At 37.0% G+C, this 22,738-nt stretch overlaps 1 protein-coding gene and 1 non-coding gene across 5 annotated transcripts in view; one reads left to right on the top strand and one right to left on the bottom strand.

Annotated features, from left to right (window-relative positions):
- Positions 1 to 22,738, bottom strand: part of EXOC6 (exocyst complex component 6) — a 208,150-nt gene that overhangs the window by 129,985 nt on the left and 55,427 nt on the right. For 3 of the 4 annotated variants that reach the window (XM_060191952.1, XM_007516793.3, XM_007516792.3), the window contains exons 2-7: positions 16,151 to 16,322; positions 14,865 to 14,912; positions 14,663 to 14,753; positions 12,857 to 12,902; positions 6,376 to 6,580; positions 882 to 1,028 (exon numbers count right to left, since the gene is read on the bottom strand). In XM_060191952.1, the coding sequence (XP_060047935.1) occupies positions 882 to 1,028; positions 6,376 to 6,580; positions 12,857 to 12,902; positions 14,663 to 14,753; positions 14,865 to 14,912; positions 16,151 to 16,322 (709 nt within the window). The remainder of the gene's footprint in view (positions 1 to 881; positions 1,029 to 6,375; positions 6,581 to 12,856; positions 12,903 to 14,662; positions 14,754 to 14,864; positions 14,913 to 16,150; positions 16,323 to 22,738) is intronic. The other variant, XM_060191945.1, reaches the window with a different exon arrangement.
- LOC132542698 (U6 spliceosomal RNA) lies at positions 19,068 to 19,174 on the top strand. The gene has a single exon (XR_009553666.1). It is a non-coding gene; the product is annotated as a U6 spliceosomal RNA (small nuclear RNA).

Raw genomic sequence — 22,738 nt, 5'->3', positions numbered from 1 at the left:
TTCTCTCAGAGTATAGATTTTCTTTCTTTTTTTTTTTAATTGATTTAATAATGTTTGACAAGTCCATTGGATAAGAGGGGCACAATTCTATACAATTCCCACCACCAAAGTTCTATATCCCATCCCCTGCACTGAAAGCTTTCCTATTCTTTATCTCTCTGGGAGTATGGACCCAGGATCTTTATGGGGTGCAGAAGGTGCAAAGCGGAAGGTCTAGCTTCTGTAATTGCTTCTCTGCTGGACATGGGCACTGGCCAGACTTCCCACCTTCTGCACCCATAAAGATCTATGGCCCATACTCCCAAAAGGATAAAGAATAGGGAAGTATGGTACAGGAGATGATGCAATGGCTAAGGCACTGGACTCTCAAACATGAGGTCCCAAGTTCAATCCCTGGCAGCACATGTACCAAAGTGATGTCTGGTTCCTTCTCTCTCTCCTCCTTTCTCATAAATAAATAAAAGGTCTTAAAAAAACAAAGCAAAACAAAACAAAAAAAATAGGGAAGTTTCCAATGGAGGGGAGGGAATATAGAACTCTGGTGGTGGGAATTGTATGGAATTGTACCCATCTTATTTTACAATCTTATTGATCATTATTAAATCACTAATTAAAACTTGAAAAGATAAGGTGAGCCAAGCTATCATGAAATTAAATGTTTGCCACAAATAATTAAAATAATTGATTACTACAAGAAATCATTAAAATCTAACCTCTTATTTGTCAATTACAGAGTCTAGTACTTTAGACAACTCTACCACCCCAAGAACATAACAAATTGATCTGCATAAGTTTAATTTGTACATAGGAAGAAGGTGAATCAGAGACACACGACTCAAAAGGAAAAATCATGCAATAGTAGGTAAAAAAAATTCCTGCACCTCCTCTTCATTCTCTTCTTCAAATAAATGCTTCAAAATCAATTCATCCTTTTCTTCTATAATTCTGTCATTTATACACATATTCTTCCCAAATTTTATGTTATTTTGCTTCTGCAGAGCAATACCAAAGGTTTTCTGCTGCTGTGACTATGATGGAAAAAGAAAAATTCAAATGTTTCAAATTTTACCATGGTTTAAGATATTAATATTTTTAAATCTTTTAATAGCTGTTCATATATGATATGGAATGATGTTTATTCTGACTCCTGATGTGTGCCCTCTCTCTTTTATGAATACCCTTGCAGAGTTACAATTTTACCTAAGAAGGCTAAGAACAAACATTTGCAGTGTTGGTTTTCCCAACTGTATTTTATTTGGTATCTTCTATCACATGAGATCTAGGTCATATTATTATAGAGACAGGAGAAGTAGGCATCTACATAAAGTATCATTGATTTTACTCTTTCTTTATCCACTAACACATTCTGATTTTATGAATTTGATTTCAGACACCTCATAAGAGTGGAATCATGTGGTATTTGATTTCCTATAATGGATTATTTGATGTCACTTAATGTCTAAAGGTTGCCACATAATTCAGAAATTCCCTTGTAAAAGCTGGCTAGTGAGTACTCATTGCAGGTACATAGCATATATTCTTTATCTATTCATATGTCAATAGCTATTTTGGCTACTTCCGTATGTTTGATCTTGGGAATAACTTTGCAGAAGGGTTTCAGATCATGAGAAGAAATGAGAAATGCTAAAGGAAGGGTTTGGCTCCCCTGATGCTCATTTTATATGATAAGATGCATCATTCTTATTAGTATCTTTTTAAATAAAATATTTCATTTAGTTATATTGGATAGAGACAAAGAAGTTGAGACAGAAGGGGAAAGAGAGACAGCTGCATCACTGTTTTACTGCTCATGAGTCTTCCCCACTAGAGGCGGGGGTCAGGGGCTTGAACCTGGGTCCATGTTCACTGTAATGTGTGCCCTCAACCATGTGAGCTACCTCTTGGCCCCTCCTATTAGTATTTCAAAGTGTCAAAAGCAATGAAGAAAAAGGATCACCATGAAATCCCACAGTTTATTCCATTTTAACAGTGAGGTATTATTCTAATATTTTTATTCTACTTAGCACTCCATCCCTAGGGCTTTCTTAATACAACAAAATTCTCTGAGTTAGTAATTTTTCTCAGGATTCAGCATCTTTAGATTGTCTTCCTGAATGCTGGTTTCAAATATTGTTCTGTTACTATTGTTAACCTTTATGTTTTCCTGGCTATTGACATGACTATTTAAAAATTAACTCACTAGCCTACACTTCTACCATTACTGTACTTCGACTATTACCTACAATGAATCTTAGTATCAGCACCACATTGAGAGGAAAAATGATCACAGGCCTAGCTTCTACAGAAAAAGAAGGGGTTAAAAAAAAAAAAGCTTAAAGGAATCACTTGCTTTTGTATGTTAATTTTGTAGCCTGAAACCTTACTATATTACTTGATAATTTCCAGGAGCTTCCTACTGGATTCTTTAGGGATTTTTCCCCCTTTAAGTTTTCTGTGTATACTACTCAGTTATTGAAAATGGTAAATTCACTTTCTCCACCTCATCTTGAACAAAGCTTGATGGAATCACATAAAGTAAAGGACTTGGAGTAGGGGTACTTTCAAGTCAACATGCATGCTGGTAGAGAAGAACCTGAGCTGGGTGTGTGTGTGTGTGTGTGTGTGTGTTTCAGAAAACTGAGAAATTTTATATGTGTGTATGTGTGTGTGTGTATGTGTCTGTGATTTTTTCAGAAAACTGAGAAATTTTCTATGTGCCAACAACTGTAGTTACTATAAACCATTGATTCCCTCCCCCCAAAAGCTTAAATTCCATTTTGTAGCTTCTATTTACAGGTTACAGCAAATAAAGATTTTTTTCCAATTGAGTATTTAAGCAATCCAAATAAAAATACTACAAATTCACTTGAAAATCAAATCTACCAGAGTCTACTCTAAACACATTCATTACAATGAAAACAAAAATGCAGCAACTTAACATCTTGTTATGTCACAAGTCCTATATATCATATAGCTTGCATTTTTATAAAAGTAAATGTATACTGGTAAGAAATTTTCAAAATTAGGACCTCTGGGAGGTGTGGTCATGGAATAACAAGGGTTAGATCAGACCTCCCCTCACCCCCCGCACAAAAATAATAAGTACAACTATAGACCTGAACAAAATCCATCAACTACAGCTGAAACATCTGCCACTAAGCTACAGACATTAACATGATTCCATCCTGATTTCCCTGGACAGATAACCTCTCCAATGTGTCTTGTAATCTCACCTCTCCAGAATCTCACCTACTCCACTTTAGGGAAAGACAGAAACAGACTGGGAGTATGGATTTAACTGCCAATGCCCATGTCCAGAAAAGAAGCAATTACAGAAGCCAGAACTCCCACCTTCTGCACCCCAAAAACTATTCTGATCCATATTCCCAGTAGGAGAGAAATGATAGGGGGAAGATAACCAGAGCTCTCTGAACTCCAACTCCATCAGAAACCAGAGAGAGAGGAGGAAAAAGGGAGGGGCATTTAAATGTAGTAATAGATATGTGACTTGAAAGGAAGAGAAGATGGAACCCTTAAAACAAAAAAAGAAGCAAATATATACAAATACAGACAGATAGTTGAGATAGTTGCAGAAATAATAGTTAACTCATATCTGCAACCTTGGGAGAACTGATGTAGCTTCCAATGAATGGAGTGATTGGTGGAGTTGTAACCCCTGTTATCTGGTAATTTTGTAAATCAATATTAAACCACTAATTTAAAAAAATGTCAAAATCAGTATGTTCTCAAAGTAAGCATCTACTAAGCAAAGCTATATCACCAATAGACTGATTTCTTAGTTTCCTGTGATGTTAGGATAGTGTGATACAAACTACTACTTTAGTTAGAAAAATAAAATAAGCTTTTGAGGGGGGATAATAGTTTACAGTTAAGTTATAGACACATGGGTACAATGACATCATGCTCCAGGGCCTCAAGGGCCTTCACACCTTCCTGCCCTCTCGTTTCTAGAGTCCTTTGCTTTGACATAATACTACACATCCAGCCCAAGTTTCATTTTGTGATTTCCTTCTATGTCCTTATTTCTGAAGTTCCACCTATAAGCGAGAGCATTATTTCACCTAGCATGATGTCTTCAAGTTCCACTCAAGATGAGACAAAAGAGATAATGTCATCATTTTTAACAGCTGAGTAGTATAGCATTGTGTATATAAACCACAATTTTCTCTCATCTGGACATCTGAGAAGTCCAATCATCTGGACTTCCAAGTTTTGGCTATTACAAATCATGCTGATATGAACATAAGAATACATATTTTCTAATAGGTGATTTTATTTCTTCTGAGTATATCCCAGTAGAGGAATTGCTGGGCCATATGATAGGTCCATTTCTAGTGTTCGGAGAACTCTCCAGACAGTTTTCCACAAGGGTTAGACCAATTTACATTCCCAAAAGCAGCACAAAAGTGACTCTTTTCCCCCACATCCTCTCTAGCATTTGTTGCTTCTGTCCTTTCTGATGTATGACATTCTCACAGGTGTAAACTCTTATCTCATTTTTGCTTTTATGTCCATAAAATATGTTTTAAAGCACTCTACATACTTAAGAAAAAAAAATTAGGAGTTAGAAAGTATATTATGCACTGTTTCATAATCACCATAATGATTATTGGGAACTGGAACAATTAATTCTTTTTTTGAAAATATTTTTTTACTTCTTTTCCCTATTGTTGTCCTTGTTGTTTTATTGTTGTTATAGTTATTGTTGTTGTTGTTATTGATGTTGTCGTTAAATAGGACAGAGAGAAATGGAGAGAGGAGGGAAGACAGAGAGGGGGAAAGAAAGATAGACACCTGCAGACCTTCTTCACCACTTGTGAAGCAACACCTCTGCAGGTGGGGAACCGGGGGCTCGAACTGGGATCCTTACACCAGTCCTTGTACTTTGTGTCACATGTGCTTAACCCGCTGTGCTACCACCGGACTCCCAACAATTAATTCTTAAGAAATTTTTAAAACTACTACTAAATATTTCAAATATAAAAAGTAAACACATTAATAAAATTAATGTAAGATGATTAATATCTACATATTCTTGTGTCTTGTATATCTTTAGTCATCACTCCATACATAACCCAGTTATTGCTAATAGTTTTCTTTGAGGGAAGCTTTATTTACATTAAAATGTATAAGTCTTAACTGCACAATTTTGACAACTGGATATATTTAAACTGTGGTATACAACATCTCTCCAGAAGGTCCCCTTCTCTCACTTCTCAGATAATTTCAACTGACGCAACCATTGTTCTCATTTATTTCACCTTGAATTAGTTTTACTTGCTTCCTGCATAATAAAGCCAAATAGTATATTCTTTTTTGTGTTCAACTTCAGTAGCTCTGCAAAATATCTGAGTTCACCTAATGCGCACACACACACACACTCACACACAACACACACACACACACACACACACACACACACATATTCCAATTCTTTTTACAACTAAATAAGATTCTATCAGAGGAAAACAGCCATGCTTTGCTTAATGAGAACAAAGTATTCTGAGAAATGTGTCATTGAGTGACTTCACTGTAGTGCACTTGCATAGAGTGCAATCACACAAGGCTAGTATATACTTACGCTATAGAGAATAGTCTATAAGGACTATCATCACATATGCAGTTAGCCCTATCATTAAGTGACACATGACTATAAACAAGAGCTGTAGGAACTATTCATTAGTTGACATTTTTAATTTGTTTTTAAAATAAAGCATTTTATAGTTTGGGCATAAAGAGGTGAAAATCTTTTTTTTTTTTATTTTATTTCTGTGGAAGTCACATGTCAGTTAATTTCATGCCAGATTTGACTGTTAGAAAAAGTTAATCTCAGTGTGGGAGATTTCCAAGAGATCAGCTGGTGAGCAAGTGCTAATTCAAGTCAGATTGGCTTTATTTATGTAAGGACTAACTATCAGACAAAGTCCGTAAGCAATCCATTCCAAACAGAAGTCAGGAAAGAGTTCAAAAAAAAAAAAAAAAGAAAGAAAAAGGATAAAACTTAACTAAAATAGGAAGTCTATATAAGTTTAAAGAAAGGTTAATTTTCCATTCATTCTCTAGGCTAGATTACTAAATAGCATTAAATTTAAAGTCTCCAAGGGTCCCAGTTCAAGCCGTTGACTCCCCACCTGCAGGGGAGTCGCTTCACAGGCAGTGAAGCAGGTCTGCAGGTGTCTTTCTCTCCCCCTCTCTGTCTTCCTCTCCACTCTCCATTTCTCTCTGTCCTACCTAACAACAACAATGACATCAATAATAACAACAATAATAACTACAACAACAATAAAAAACAACAAGGGCAACAAAAGGGAAAATAAATATAAAAAAATTTAAAGTCTCCTTTTTAAATCTCACCTGTTTCATTGCTGTTGCACCTATTTTGTCAGAATGCTTTCGAATGCTTTCCAAAAAATCTTTGAGATCAGACATGGAGATTTCTTTAATATCTTCACGTAGTTTAGGAAGATTTTCTATCATTAGCTGACAAAATCGGTATTGACTAACTCGGGGAAAATATACATTTTCTAATTGTTCCATAGTTTTTAGAGCAGAGTAGTACCTGTCAAGGGAAAAAAAAAATCTCTATAATAAAGTTCTTACTATGCTAATTTTAAAATAGAATCCAAGTAACTAACCAACCTAATAATCCCATCAAAATGACATAGTTATAGTTCAAATAAATAAACATTTATACATCTACTTATTGAGCATAAAATATAAGCTACATGAGCAAGTTTCAGGCAAAAAAAAGTCATAAAAATTAAATTTTCTTTGTAGAAACAAAGATGTAGACCCAGGTGACTTGAAATGAAATCTATAAAACATTCAGAGAAAAATTAACACTGATTCTCTTCAAACTTCCAAAAACTTGAAGTAGGGGGAACAATTCCAGACACTTCATGAGGCCAATATCACTCTGATCCCTAAGCTGGAAAGAACTCTACCTAACAAACAAAACAATAGACCTCTATTACTGATGATGCAAAGATCCTTGACAAAATCTTGGCAAACTGAATACAACATAAAAAGAGACTAATCCACCAAGACCAGGTAGCATTCATTCCTGGGATGCAAGATTGGTTCAACATATGAAAGGGGGCAGGATCATAGCACAGCTGTAGAATGCTGGACTTGCAAGCATGAGGTCCAGAGTTCAATTACTGACACCATATGTACCAGAGTGACATGTGCAAATTGATCGACATAATATACCATATTCACAAAAAGAAAGAAAAACCATGTGGTTATTTCAGTAGGTGCTGAAAAGGTATTTGACAAGACTGAACACTCATCTATCGTAAAGACCCTTAAGAAATATGGAATATGTCTACGGCCATACCATCCTGAATATGCCCGATCTTGTCTGATCTCGGAAGCTAAGAAATAAGGAACAGAAGGGAAATTTCTCAAAATAATATGACAAGCTCACAGCTAGCAGAATGCATAGTAAGAAAAACTTGAAAACTGTTCTAAAATCTGAAACTAGACAAGGATATCCACTCTCAGCAGTACTGTACCAAATAGTTCTGCTAAGTCCTTGCTAGGGCAATCAGGTGGGGAAGAGATATTAAAAGAATCCATATGGGAAAGGAAGAAGTTAAACTATCACAATTTGCAGATGACATGATAATATATCCAGAAAACCCTTAACAGCCTACAAAAAAAAAAAAAAAAGACCAACTAGAAATAGTCAATAATTTTAGTAAAGTAGCAGGATACAAAATCAATACACATAAATGTGTGGCTTTTTTTATACATACAAATTACAAGTCAGAGAACAAGGAACTGAAAAAAAAATTTAGTTCCAATCAAACCCAAAGTAAGATAAAATACCTCAGACTGAATCCAAGAAAGGAGGTGAAGAAACTTTACAAGGAAAACTGCACAACACTATTAAGAGAAATAGCAGGTGACCTATAGAATTGGAAGAACATCCCTTGTTCATGGATGGGAAGGACAAATATTATCAAAGAAGACGTCCTTCCAATGCAATATAAAGATTCAGTGCAATCTCTCTCAAAAGCCCAAAGACATTTTTCAAGGAAACTGAAAAACTTATCTAAAAATTCATGTTTAAATCACAAAGTTCCACAAATAGCCAAAGTACTCCTATGTAAAATAGATTTTGAACTTATATTAAATTCATATATGTAAAGCACATATATATAAACATATGGATATATTTATATACACACATCTATGTTTTCTAAGCTATATTCTCAAAGACAGCACATTGTTGCAAATTGTTACAAAGTCTTATTACTAATTTCAAAATTATCTTGGTGATTTAAAATTGTTGGAATTTCTATAATATAAGACTAGATATAACTCACCAGGAGAGTACATGTCTTGCCAAGTACACAGTTCATACTTAAACATCTGCACCAAATGGAAATACCACAGCACTGGGAAACTCTGGCACTGTTGTATTTCTTCCTCTTTCTTGCTTTCTGTCACTCTAACTCAGCAGTGGGAAATCTGGCCCATGATCTGGCCCTGCCAAGGCAATGAGAGCTTCTTTTCATAGCAACATTAAGTACTAATTTTTAAGCTGGGAATTTCTTATAAGTATCCAAATGACATGTGGCAGAAAACAGAGTCCCTACTTCTGCTCTATCCAAATAAAATAGTCAGTCCATGAATAGTTAAATTGTGTATACACATGGCCCATCCTTCACAAGAAAAAACAAAACAAAGCACAGGAGAAGAGGTATCTTTCTCTCTCCCTCTTTCTCTCCCCCACCCCTCTCAATTTCTCTCTGTCCTATTCAACAAAATAGAAAGGGGGGAGGGGCAGCCACCAGATTTGTAGTACCACCACCAAGCCCCAGGAGAAGGGAAAAATTCAGGACTCTAATTCAGTAAGCATAGGACAGACTATATCAAAAGACCAAGACTAGTCCTATGACAACATAAAATGGGAAATTGAAAATGGCAAAGGTGAAGGAGAGCCATGGCAGCAGTCCTCTGATACATGCTTAATATCTTACAGGAGCTCTGATGGACAAAGCTATATTGGAATTAAGTTTCCATGATAACAGACCCTGGAGGAGATTTTTGACTCACAACTCATCAAAAAAAATCTGTGCCCTAGCAAACCCAGAATATTCATATCTCTGTCACTTCCTACAATGAGGCCCCAATCACAAACCAAACCTGAATCTCCACCCAAGGCAACCTAGTGATTGTTGAGTATTCACAATCCTAAACTTCTGTCAATACCCAGGCTCAGTCACAGACCCCAAGGCCCAGACCCTCACAGAGGATCAAACATAATGAAAAGCAGAGAAATTTACTCACACTGTAAGGCCAAAACTGTAACTAGAAGAAAAGCCCAAGTTCAGTATACACCATATAAAGTTTATATGTAATATAAAGTTTGTACATATGCATGTAAAGTTTACATATAAAGGCCATGCAGATATTGGGAATAGAAGGATAATTCCTCAGCATAATAAAAGTCATGTGTAAGAAACACACAGTTAACATCATTCTCAATGGGGGAAAATTGAAATCTTTCCCTCTAAAATCAGAACTTGGACTGGGGGGTGGGGTAAAACACCAAAGCAAGGAACTCTGGGTAAGGAAGGGAAGAGGAGGACTTAAAGGGGTAGTAGGGTCCAAGATTGGGGATGAGAGTATTTTGCAGACACTCATAATGAAGAGCCCATGTGTAGACAACTATGCTGTAAACCATTAGCCTTCCTCCTAGTAAAATTGAAAAAATAAAAAGTAAAAAGTAACAACAACAAATTAAACTAGACCACTACTTAACACCATACACCAACATCAAATCAGAATGGATCAAAGATGTGGATATCAGACCAGAAACTCTAAAATATATAGAAGAAAATGTAAGGACTTTAATATCAAAGTTGCATTTAGAAACTCAGTGCCATGGGTATGTGAAAAGAAAACAAGTTTAAATAAATGGGACTACATCAAACTAAAAAACTTTTATAGTGAAAGGAAATTACACAAGGATAACCAGGCAACTCAATAACTGGAAGAAGATAATTACACATCAAACATCTGACAACCAATTGATATCATATATTTATAAGGAAATGATACAGCTCAACAAAACAAAAGCAATAACCCAATAAAAAATGGATCAAAGAACTAAATAGACAGCTTTCTCAAGAGATACACATGAAGAAATGTTCCACTTCACTTACTAGATAAATATACCTCACACCTGTGAAAATGGTCTACATCAACAAAGCAAGAAATAACAAATGCTGGGGGAAAAAATGGAAGTTTGTTACACTGCTGGTGGGTATGCAAACTGTTGCATTCCCTTTGGAAGACTACATAGAGAGTCCTTAAACAAATAAAAAGGGAATTACCTTATGATCCTACAATGCCACTGTTAGGGGCTTATCCAAAGGAATGCAAACACAAATTAGAAAAGACATATGCACCCCTATCTTCATGCCTGCATTATTTACATTATCCAAAGAGTGGAAGTAGCCTAAATGCCCATCAAAAGATGACTAGATAAATAATGCATGAAATATATACTCCATGGAATACTACTCTGCAGTCCAAAAAGGTAATATTGTATCACTTGGGACAAAACGAATGGAAATGGTGATTATGCTTGGTGAAATATGTAAAAAGATGAAAAACAACTACTGGATGGTTTCACTCACATGTGGAATCTAGAGAAATGAAACCATGTACATGCAAAAACTAAGACAACAGAGGTAAACAAACTATCTCTACGACTGTGAGAACTATGGTGGTTATCATTGGGAGGGTGGGTGGCACAAAACTTTGGTGGTGAGTGTGTTGGAATTATACTCTGAAATCTTACAATCTTGGAAACTATTATTAATCTCAAATAAAAAATGACCTAAAATTTTTAAAATCTCTAATAGCACCACATGGGAGTACCATGGCAAAGGGAAGTTTCACAAGTGGTGGGGCCATGCTGTCTTAGCTCTCCTTTCTGCTTTCCTCTCCCTCCCTCTCCTGATGCTGAAAATAAGGGGGTGGGGGGTTAAGTATACCAGGAGTCATGAATTTATCTACACATAAAAAATCCCCAGTAAAAAGGAAAGAAAGACAATATATTCAATGCAGAGTACTAAAAAGCAAGACAGAGAAGTCACTGTGTATAGATCTGTATATAATGTGTTATAAGAATTAAGTAGCCATTAATAGACTAAGATGGAATCATTATTTCTGCATTCCAAGTGCCTCATTTAACCTAATTTTCATATTACTTTAAAAGTGTTCATCAGGAGTCGGGCGGTGGCGTAGCGGGTTAAGTGCATGTGACGCAAATCGCCAGGACCTGTGTAAGGATCCCAGTTCGAGCCCCCGGCTCCCCACCTGCAGGGGAATCGCTTCACAAGTGGTGAAGCAGGTCTGCAGGTGTCTGTCTTTCTCTCCCCCTCTCTGTCTTCCCCTCCTCTCTCCATTTCTCTCTGCCCTATCCAACAACAATGACATTAATAACCACAACAATGTTAAACAATAAGGGCAACAAAAGGGAAAATAAATAAATAAATATTTTTTTAAAAAGTGTTCATCATGGGAGTTGGGTGGTAGCGCAGAGGGTTAAGCGCATGTGGTGCAAAGCACAAGGACTGGCAGAAGGATCCCGGTTCAAGCCCCCGGCTCCCCACCTGCAGGGGAGTCACTTCACAGGCAGTGAAGCAGGTCTGCAGGTGTCTATCTTTCTCTCCCCCTTCTGTCTTCCTCTCCTCTCTCCATTTCTCTCTGTCCTAACAACAACAACATCAATAACAACAACAATAATAACTACAACAACAATAAAAAACAAGGGCAACAAAAGAGAAAATCCAAAAAAATTTTTTAAAAAGTGTTCATCATTAAAATATTTTAAACAGTATTACTTCTAATGATCTATAGGACAATTAATAAGCTACTACAAACTACTTATTTTTCATTTGCTGTGTTTTCATTTATGGAGTAGGATAAAGCATAAGCAACACCAGCATATAACATCAAAATATAAGTACCCAGATTTTACTTTTACTTGTGACATTACAATACACACCTAGCCTTTGATTGTAAGCCACAATAAGACCTGGTAAATTAATTAACACTTCACTTGTGTGCAGTTGTCTATTTATCAATACTATTAATCTTTGATATCACTTATAAAGATCAGGTCAGCAAGATAGTTCACCTGGACAATGCATCTGCTTCGCATCACACACACTACCCAAGCTGAAGCCCAGTCCCCATGGTATCTTTCCATATATTTGAAAAAGTCAGCCCAGAGTAGTGATGCTCCCACAATAATAAATAAATAAGGGAGGCTGGGTGGTGGCACAGTGGGTTAAGCACACATGGCCCAAAGCACATGGACTGGAGTAAGGATACCCGTTCGAGCCCCCGGCTTGAACAAGCAGTAAAGCAGGTCTGCAGGTGTCTATCTTTCTCTCCCTCTGTCTTCCCCTCCTCCCTTAATTTCTTTCTGTCCTATCCAACAACAATGACAGCTATGACAACAATAATAATAATAATAACAACAATGATAAAAAGGGCAACAGAAGGGGGAAAAAATAGCCTCAAGGAGCAGTGGATTTGTAGTGCAGGCACCCAGTCCCAGTGATAACCCTGGAGGCAAAAAAAAATACATACATATATACATCATACATATATAAATGGCAAAGATCTGCAAACATATAATGAATAATCACTTTACTAGATAACCCTGAAGGGCTTATTGTACAAATGAACAGTCGTTAAAGGCAAAAAGCAAACCTTCACATAATTCACTATGATTTACACTATTTGACTATGCTTACAAGAATAGAAAAAGAAACCAGTAAAAACCAATTAGAAACCAACTCACCTTTTTGTACTCATCTGCTCTTTTAGTTTACTGTACATTTCCAGTACTGCATTAACAAACAAACAAAAGAGTTATTTTAGCTTTCAAAATGAAAACTAACTTTGAGACATAAAAAATAGAGGGGAGATCATGTCATTAATTGACCTAAAATTAAAAATGTTTACATCTGAAACAAAACATTTTAGTTACACATACTGAACATTATAGTATTTATAAGCACATTATAATTGAACTTGGAACACTGAATATGCTAACAACTATACAATAGTTGAGATATTACCCTACTAAAAAACTACTTTCTTCAGAAACTTAGCAATATCTTGCCAACAGCAGGACTGGAATCTTCGGCTTTCATTACTCAGAGAGAAATCTGAACAACAGTGAGTGATTATGATTCAACATACCAAAAAAAAATAAATAATGTGACTATATTATAGCTCACCAAATATTTTAAATTCTTACTGAGCTACTTCTTTTCTCCTTTCTTTCTTTCTTTCTTTCTTTCTTTCTTTCTTTCTTTCTTTCTTTCTTTCTTTCTTTCTCAATTAGAGGTAGAGAGTGAAAGAGACCACAGAAACACCAAAGCTTCCTTCAGTGCAGAGGGGGCTGGGCTCAAACCTGGGCTACACACACGACAAATCAACACACTATCCCCACTGAGCTATTTTGCTGTCCCTCTAAAAAGACTTTTTTTTTTTTACTCAAAGTTAATGTGCAAATATTCTTGGTCACTCAGTTAAACTAAGTAAAATTCTAGTGATTCTACAAAAAAGTTATTCTCTTAATTCAGTCAGATAATTATTATTCTAGCTAATATCTACCAGTTTTAATATATATCTTGTGTTCTAAACTGTATTTACATTTTGTAAATGTCACGTAAAACATGCCAATCTATTTCCCTAGATATGTAGACTCAGGTTCCTTGCCGGAAAGTAAACTAAAAAGTGAGACACTGAAATCACTTAACTTATTATATTAAGAAAAAAGATGATCTACAGCTACTTCCTTTTATATGAACAAGACACAAGACACACATCTAAGTTAAGAAAATATTGATTAATCCCAGGTTTTATGCCTCTCACCACCATAAGCCAGAGCTGAGCAGTACTCTGGTGTTTCTCTCTGTCTCTCTCTCCCCCTCTCTGTCTCTCTCCCTTTGCATCTCTCTCAAAAAGAAAAGAAAAGAAAAGAAAATGTTGATTATCTTTTTTCAGAATTTATTTGCTGTCCCAGTAATAGCTGAGGCCTCAGAGACCAGAAACTAAGAAACCTAAAAAGTCAGTTTTTCTAAAATGTAAGAGGCAAAGCAAGCCTAAAGAAGATGGCAGACCTAGCAATTTCACCTGTTAATCTTGGTTTGTCAGCAAAGTGAGATTATGAGCAATGTAACACCGGATCTGTTTAAGTGATAAACAAATCTAAAGTTTCTTTTTAAGGCAAATTAGGAAAAGATAAGCAAATTAAAACAGAGTCTCCCCCTAGGAAAGTGTTCTGATTTGGAAAAAAAAAAAAGTAGAGGGTGAGCTCACCAAGAAAGGAGAACTAGGCAACAAGGAAATAAAAATGTAGTAGAAACTGTTCTAGAAGATTGAAATGGCAGATCACCAAGCAGGGGGGTTATCATATAGGAAAATCAGGGAAATGTGGGGAATAAAGTGTATAGGGAAAGTAACCATGAGCTTTGAGGAGTGAGAAAGACAATTGCTAAATACTCTATAACGTCCATATTAAAAATGGCTACCCAGTATTATTCAATCATCATTTCACCAAGCCAGATGTTATACACTACAGACAACTTGAACTCACCTGGAATGCACAGCTGCATCTTTTCTACTACAGTTGTAATATTCCTCTGCTGAATTCTACACCGAATAATATCTTCTGTATGGACTATAACCTTAGAAGAGAAGAAATGCTCAGTTTTTGTTGTTGTTCTGTTTTGCTTTTTTTTAAGAGCACATAAATCGAATCAACATGTTGAATACACAGAATTGTTATATTTTCTTACCTCCTTTCCAGCATCTTGAAATCTTCTATTGGTATCAGTAACTTGTACCTTAAAAATAATTTCACCTTAGTTAGACAAATAAACATAAAACTGTCCTGATGTAACTGCTCACCCTTGTAATCAGATCATACTTCATGAGAAACTTAGGACAAAGAAATGCAAATTCAAATTAACTCTACAGCTTGAACTTGAACTTTTGATTGAAAAGAGTTTTTGTTAACTTCAATTACTTATGACAGTTCTTTTTAACAGATTCTGTGGCAAACTTCTCAAATTTACGCAAGATTTTTGAACTTTACTTGCTTCTCTAAGTCTGTCAAACAATTCAAATCACTGACCCAATTGACCACTGGGCCTTTTTTTGATAACTTCAATGAGGTCTATGTGCCATTCACTGTCTGTAGGAAATGGTGATTGCATTTTATGGTAATTAAACATGCATACTTTGCTGAATGCAAACACTGGGTGGTTGATTAACATCAAACACAGAAATCTCAGTCCACAGCAACATTTTAATGCTGCAGGTGCAGGCAAGGCTCAACCTCGAATTTTCCCACATACTAAGTGACTCATTAGGTCATCATAGTAAGGAAGCACACACTGGTTTATTAAAAATCTCATTAATTTCTGAACAAAGATGTTCAGTGACCTCATTGATGCTGTATTTGGTCTCTTGTTATCTGAATATCCTTTATATAATAGTTTTCTAATCATAACCTTTCATGAACCAGGGTCAATCTGTAGGCTAAGCTCTCCAAATGCTAAAGAAAAACAAGTAGGACAAATCTTTTAACTAAATATTTTGTATTCTGACTAAAAATATCCATGTCACATTTAAAAATATAACTTTTTTTTTTTGCGGTGGCAAAAACTATAGATCAACTTCGAGAAAACTGCCTATTTCTATCAAACTGAAGTTTCAATTTTGAAAACAAAATCATTTACGTTTTTAAAGCTTTTAGATAGTTTTTTTGTATAAATATCATGTTGTCACTTCTGAAATTCAAAACTTTAAATGAGGCCTTCCCAAAATCAATTTTCAAGTTCATTGTCTGAATTAAATGAAATCCATTAAATCAATGCACTACTGTTTTTCAGGAAAAAAAAAATTACCCTTGTCATTAGCATAACAATTATAGTAGTACAGCATTTTAAGGAGCTTTCCCAGATATATATACCAATTGACTTCTTGAAAGTGGTACATTTTATAAGGATTTTTGCATATGCCCTACAAATTAATACTTTAGTAATCAAACAGGTAAGTAGAATATTTCAATATTTCTTACCTTCAGTTTTTCTGCATCACTCCTTACTTTAAGGAGTTCTGTAATAGCATCTACAAAACCCTGATGATGAAAGTTACACATCTTTTCAATTTCTTTGTCATGATTTCGTATACAGGCATCTAACTTTTCCATAAATTTCTTGTGTGCATTAGGCTGGTCATCATATACAGACCTGTGTAAATGCAAACAGAAAGAAAGCTCACATTAGCATCCCAGCTCACCAAAACTTGTTGTTTATTAACCTTGCCCCTTTCAACAGCTAATACATTAAAATAAAATCTCTGGACAGATCAACTGGGATAATAGTATTGTCATCTCATGCAAAAATGATTTGGGTAAAAAATACTTAAGCTCCTATTTGGCATGCTAAAATGTAAAAGGTTACAAATCTTCTAGACACAACACTAAGTATCTAGAAACAAAGGTCTGAAGTCTGTCGTGTCTTTACCAAATGATGCTCAAGGATCAAGTGAGTAGTTAAAGAATGAATAATCAAAAATTGAATAATCTCTTGATTTCTGTGTGCCAGAAAATATTAAATGTTTCATCTTTCTTTAATCTTCACAACATACTAAGTACTGCTAGTTCCTTTATTTTACAAATAAATTCCAGATTACCCAGCTGTCATAAATTTCACATGAAATCTGGTAGTCCAGTTCAGAGTTCATACTCTCAAGTACAGGCTGCCACTGCAGTCACCACAACAATCTCTACATATAGTCTACACATTACCACTGTATTTCAGCTCATGTTGTGGCCACATACAGAGGACCCCCCACCTCAACACCCGCCAGAAAGGATTAACCTTGCCCCAAGAGAAGTTTGGCCCTTGCCCGCCAGCTCCAGGGAGATAAACCTCTGGAATGCCCTGTCTTTATTGACTCAGGGACTTTGAGCAATGCCAAATAGTCTATCCCAAATTATGGGTGTGGGGGTCGTGGGCCATAAGGCATATGCTCTGGAAGGACTCCAGGCTAAGGTCAGCTATCTAGATAGCTAACTATGTCTACACATCCACCCCAACTGAAAGAAAGAAAGAAAAAAAAAGGAAAGAAAGAGAGAAAGGGAGAAAGAGAGGAAGGGGTAAAAAAAAGGAAAGGAGGGGAAGTAGGAAGGGAAGTAAGGGTAGAAAGGAAATGCAGGGAAGGAAGGAAAAACGACTGTCAGCCTTGGACACCTTAGCTTAGATAAGCTGTCCTAATTGCCAGTACTCTGTGAGTACTATCACATATTACTCAATGAAGTAAGTGCTACCCACATGACCACACTGGAAAAGAACTAGGAGCTTGGGGGTTGGGAGGTGGCACACCTGATTAAGCGCACATGTTACCATGTGCAAGGAGCTGAGCTTGAGTCCCTGCTCCCCATCTGCAGAGGGGAATTCTCATGGGCAATGAAGCAAGTACTGAAAGTGTATCTCTTGTCCCGCTTCCCCTCTAGCTCCCCTCCCCCTCTCAATTTCAATTTCTCTCTGTCCTATCAAATGGAGAGGAAAGAGGAGAGGAAGGGAGCAGAAGGGAGGGCAGGAGATGCCACCAGGTGCAGTGGCTTTGTCGTGCAGGCACCATGATTTAATTTTTTTATTTAAAATCTTATTTAAAAGAACTAGAAGTTTCTGCCAGGACTCTCGTAGACCCCGCCTTTATTGCCTTTCCCTGTTAATTATAATCTGTGTCCTCCTGCTGTAGCTAACGCTGTGAGTAGAACAGCTTTGCTAAATTCTGTAAGTCCTGCTAAAGAGTCCTGAACTTGCATTGGAAACCTCCCGAAAATGCATCCCTCATCTGTTGTGATTCTTTGGTATTCAGTTTGGGTCCTGTTTCCTTCAGCAAGCGTCTATCAATCACTTCCAATGCTAAAGAATCTTTTCACCTGCAGGATAAGTAAATAAATAATTCTTTCTACTCATTCTGTTTTTCAGCTTGTTGCTATACCCTGTTTTTTTTAATATTTAATAAAATTTTGGTTTGTATGCAAGAGAGAGATAGACCAGAAAACTGTTCTGTCATATACAGTGCCAGACTTCACATATATAAAGCAGTGTTCTGTGACTGAGTCACCTCCTTGGAACCAAATAAAAACTCTTAAGCAATGATAATCCACAGACAATCAAAAAATTATTTACCTGACTTTAGTGTGCTATGAAGACTTTTATTTCACAACTGTGTGCAATATTGTACTCTTTAAATAATATTTTATATTCATTTTAAGGTTTTTTTACAAATGATTTTTAAATTATATTTACATTTTATTTATTTATTACTAGATAGAGACAAAGAGAAACTAAGAGGGGTAGAAAGGGAAACAGAGGGAGTCGGGCGGTAGTGCAGCAGGTTAAGCACACGTGGCGCAAAACGCAAGGACCGGCGGTGTAAGAATCCCAGTTGGAACCCCCGGCTCCCTACCTGCAAGGGGGTCCCTTCACAGGCGGTGAAGCAGGTCTGCAAGTGTCTATCTTTCTCTCCCCCTCTCTGTCTTCCCCTAACTCTCCATTTCTCTCTGTCCTATCTAACAATGACAACATCAATAACAACAACTACAACAACAATGAAAAACAACAAGGGCAACAAAAGGGAAAATAAATATAAAAAAAAAGAAAGGGAAAGAGACAGACACCTGCAGGCCTGATTCACCAACTATGAAGCTTCCATTAAGGTGGGGACCAGGGGTTTGAACCTGGGTCTTTGAGCACTATAATGTGTTGGCTTAATCAAGTTCACCACCACCTGTCCCCTAAAAAATGATTTTAATAAACAGTTTTGTGTTTATCTGTCTCTGAAAATACCAAGAAGCAAACAGAACATGCCAAAGAACTAGCTCTTTTTACTTTCTTCTATACCAACAGTAGAATTGTAGCAAAGCTCTGACAAAGAGATAATTCAGGACTTCTCTACAGTGTCTCTCAGGAAAAAAAAAGGTGCTCGCTTTGGCAGCACATATACTAAAACTGGAACGATACAGAGAAGATTAGCATGGCCCCTGCGCAAGGATGATATGCAAATTCGTAAAGTGTTCCATATTTAAAAAAAAAAAAAAGAAATTGGGGGGAGTCGGGCTGTAGCGCAGCGGGTTAAGTGCAGGTGGCGCAAAGCACAAGGACCGGCATAAGGATCCCGGTTCAAACCCCGGCTCCCCACCTGCAGGGGAGTCGCTTCACAGGCGGTGAAGCAGGTCTGCAGGTGTCTATCTTTCTCCCCTCCTCTCTGCTTTCCCCTCCTCTCTCCATTTCTCTTTGTCCTATCCAACAACGACAACAACAAAAATAACTACAACAATAAAACAACAAGGGCAACAAAAGGGAATAAATAAAATAAATATTAAAAAAAAAAGAAATTGGATCTATTTATGAGGACAAAGGCAACCCTGTCATCTCTTTAATGAAACATGGTAAAGTATAAACAGAAAGAAAAGAAACAATCTTCCCCATGAGGTCTATTTTAATATATTTTCCAGATGATGTAATTAGCAAGAAGACAAATAGTATCAACACATCTATAATACACAACCTCCACAAATAGAAAATCAGAGACTGACAGAGGTGAACTATATATTTTCTATGCCTTCTGGTGTTAAAATGGAACCTGCAGTCCTGATGAAGGAAACAAAAATTAACAGCATTAAAGAATTAGTACTGTGAATGACGGGGAAAAAAGTAGATCTTAATCTACTTACCAGCATTAGTATTTATTTCCTCACCCATGATAATCACTTTTTAATCAGTCCTGAACAGAGGCCACATGTCAGCCACAATACATGATATTAAATATATGTGTGTGTGCATACATGTGTCTATGTGTGTGCAAGGATATACAACATGTATGTGGTGCATTTAAGGAAAAGATAAAAGGACATAGCAAATGCCAGAATTCAAAATTCTTCAAAAGACACAACACTCGCCCTGGAAAGCTCTTCATTCTGACTTTCTCAATTTAAAAGATGTAGCACACATCTAAAATCCAGCACCAGTAAAAACCCAAAGTATAGTAAGTTACTATGTATCACTGACTATGTATCATCTGATGAAAAGTAACATTGCATGGGACCAGGTCCCAAGAGATAGGGCATATGTTCACATGTATCCATAAGTTAGGGCAAAATATATACCTGAAAGCAAAAGTGCACAATAGTCTGCAGTGAGTCAGTATATGCAGCAAGCAAGTAGAAAGACCTAAAAAGACACCATAAAGTTCCAATGAATAGTTTCTACTTAGACCAAGATATCCTCATCTACTTCCTATTATACTTCCCTCACTTTCTCCAAAGCTAACCTTATCAAAATAAGGACTGCAAAAGCTGAATAAGGGCAAGAGACTGGCATACTTTAACAATGACTCTTTAGTCACTATCAGGCCACCCTATCAGCTGGTGCCCTAGTCAGGGAGTCCTGAGATTCCCAAACAGACATGATGGACCTAGACCTTGAATAAATCCCTCTCTCCATTGTTACCGGTCATCTCTATCAGGAACAACACAACAGACCCCTTTGTGGGCCCCCATAGGACCTTGCCCTCAACTTGGATCAACAACCATAGAGAACGTTCCATCCTCTGAAGGGAGGCTGGACAACATACTCTATGCTACACCTGAGGAAGATGGGTTCTGAAACTGGGGCAGTTTGGAACATTCCTATTCATGACCACAGAATGTGAGCTCAGATCTACAGGGATTCAGAGGTCATATAGGCTCCTAAGCTGAATATGGGCCCCAGATCAGATCAAATCAATGGGGTTTACAGTCAACAATATTTATACACCTTTCCCATACTTGGGAGCTACTCTCTTCCCTGATCCAGCTTTCTGATCCTTTTTCCAGCCATGACATCATCTCCCCAGACAATAACTTGGATCCACCTGCATATCAGATGTCAGGCTCAGGGATAAAAATAAAAAAATAATTAAAAAAAAAACTAGTAGAGTCATGGGCTCTTTTGAATATAACAAAAATATGCCTACTATCTACAAAATAGAGACCCCTCAACTCTTCATCTGAATTATTCTAGCCTTTAGGTTAATGATTAATCAACAATTTGTTTGGCTTTATATGTTAACTCTTCTTTCAGCCACCAGGTTCCAGAAGCTAACATGATGCCAACTGGACTTCCCGAGGCAGACGACCCCACCAATATGTCCTGGAGCCCCGCTTCCCCAGAACCCCGCCCCACTAGAGAGACAGGCTAGAGGTATGGATCAACCTGCCAACACCCATGTTCAGCAGGGAAGCAATTACAGAAGCCAGACCTTCCACCTTCTGCATCCCATGATGACCCTGGGTCCATACTCCCAGAGGGATAAAGAACAGGAAAACTATCAGGGGAGGGAGGATATGGAGTTCTGGAGGTGGGAATTGTGTTTGTGTAGAGTTGTACCCTCTTACCCTATGGTTTTTGTCAGTGTTTGCATTTTATAAATAGAAATTTTAAAAAATAGAAAGAAAAGTAACATTGCAAATAACCAGTCGTGAGTGGAGAGGGAAAAATAACTAATCTTAAAAAAAATTCTAGTAAGAACTATAAGAAATAGCTAACTCCGGCTCCCCACCTGCAGGGGAGTCACTTCACGGGCGGTGAAGCAGGTCTGCAGGTGTCTATCTTTCTCTCCCCTCTCTCTCTGTCTTCCCCTCCTCTCTCCATTTCTCTCTGTCCTATCCAACAACAAAAGCAACGTCAACAATGGCAATAATAACCGCAACGAGGCTGCAACAACTAGGGCAACAAAAAAAAAGGGGGGAAAAGGCCTCCAGGAGCGGTGGATTCATGGTGCAGGCACCGAGCCCAGCAATAACCCTGGAGGAAAAAAAAAAAGAAAAAAGAAATAGCTAACTAAACAGAGAGGCATGAAGGGGGGGGGAGGTAGACATATATAAGAACACTGAAACATGAGGAAAACAAAAGCGACTTATAGTCAAGGATTTTTGAAAACCAGATGCATAATAGGAGCCATCAATCTTCTCTCAAGTAATCTATGTTTAATTATAGAGACTATTTGGTGAGATGGTGGGAGGAGAAGGACATGGAGAGAAGCAGAGAAGATGTGCACTCTCTATTCCATCATCAGCAATTTCTCTCAATGACTCAGCGGGCTGAAAAGGAGTCATGCCTACAGCTTTGAATATGAAGTGGTAAAGATCATTTTTAGAAAGCAACATACAACTAACAACTTATTATTAAATGCTTTACATGCAATATTTTTGTAAAGATTCCCTACAGCCTGATGATATAGATAGAATAAGCATCCCAATTTACAAATGTTGTTTAGAAAGATTAACACTTTGAAGTACAGACTAAATGCTCCTGTTTGCTCTTGTCACCACCACAACAAAAAAACTACAACATATATGAAAAAATCAGCATAGAAATGAGCCTGCATTCTATCCACCCTAAGATGCCTATTCCCATCTGCTCTGTTCCTACATTATGGTTCCTGTTCATTAAACATTTTATATCTTACTGACTTTCAGCCACCAAATTGAAGATGCTACTATGATTATAACCTGACTTCCCTGAGTAGATGACCTCACCAATGTGTCCTGGAACCTCACGTCTCCAGAGCCCTATCCAACTAGGGAAAGACAGGGATAGGCTGGCATCTA

Source organism: Erinaceus europaeus, chromosome 1, assembly GCF_950295315.1.
Source record: "Erinaceus europaeus chromosome 1, mEriEur2.1, whole genome shotgun sequence".
NCBI classification, from domain to species: Eukaryota; Metazoa; Chordata; class Mammalia; order Eulipotyphla; family Erinaceidae; genus Erinaceus; species Erinaceus europaeus.
This window is presented reverse-complemented; position numbering and strand designations above follow the sequence as displayed.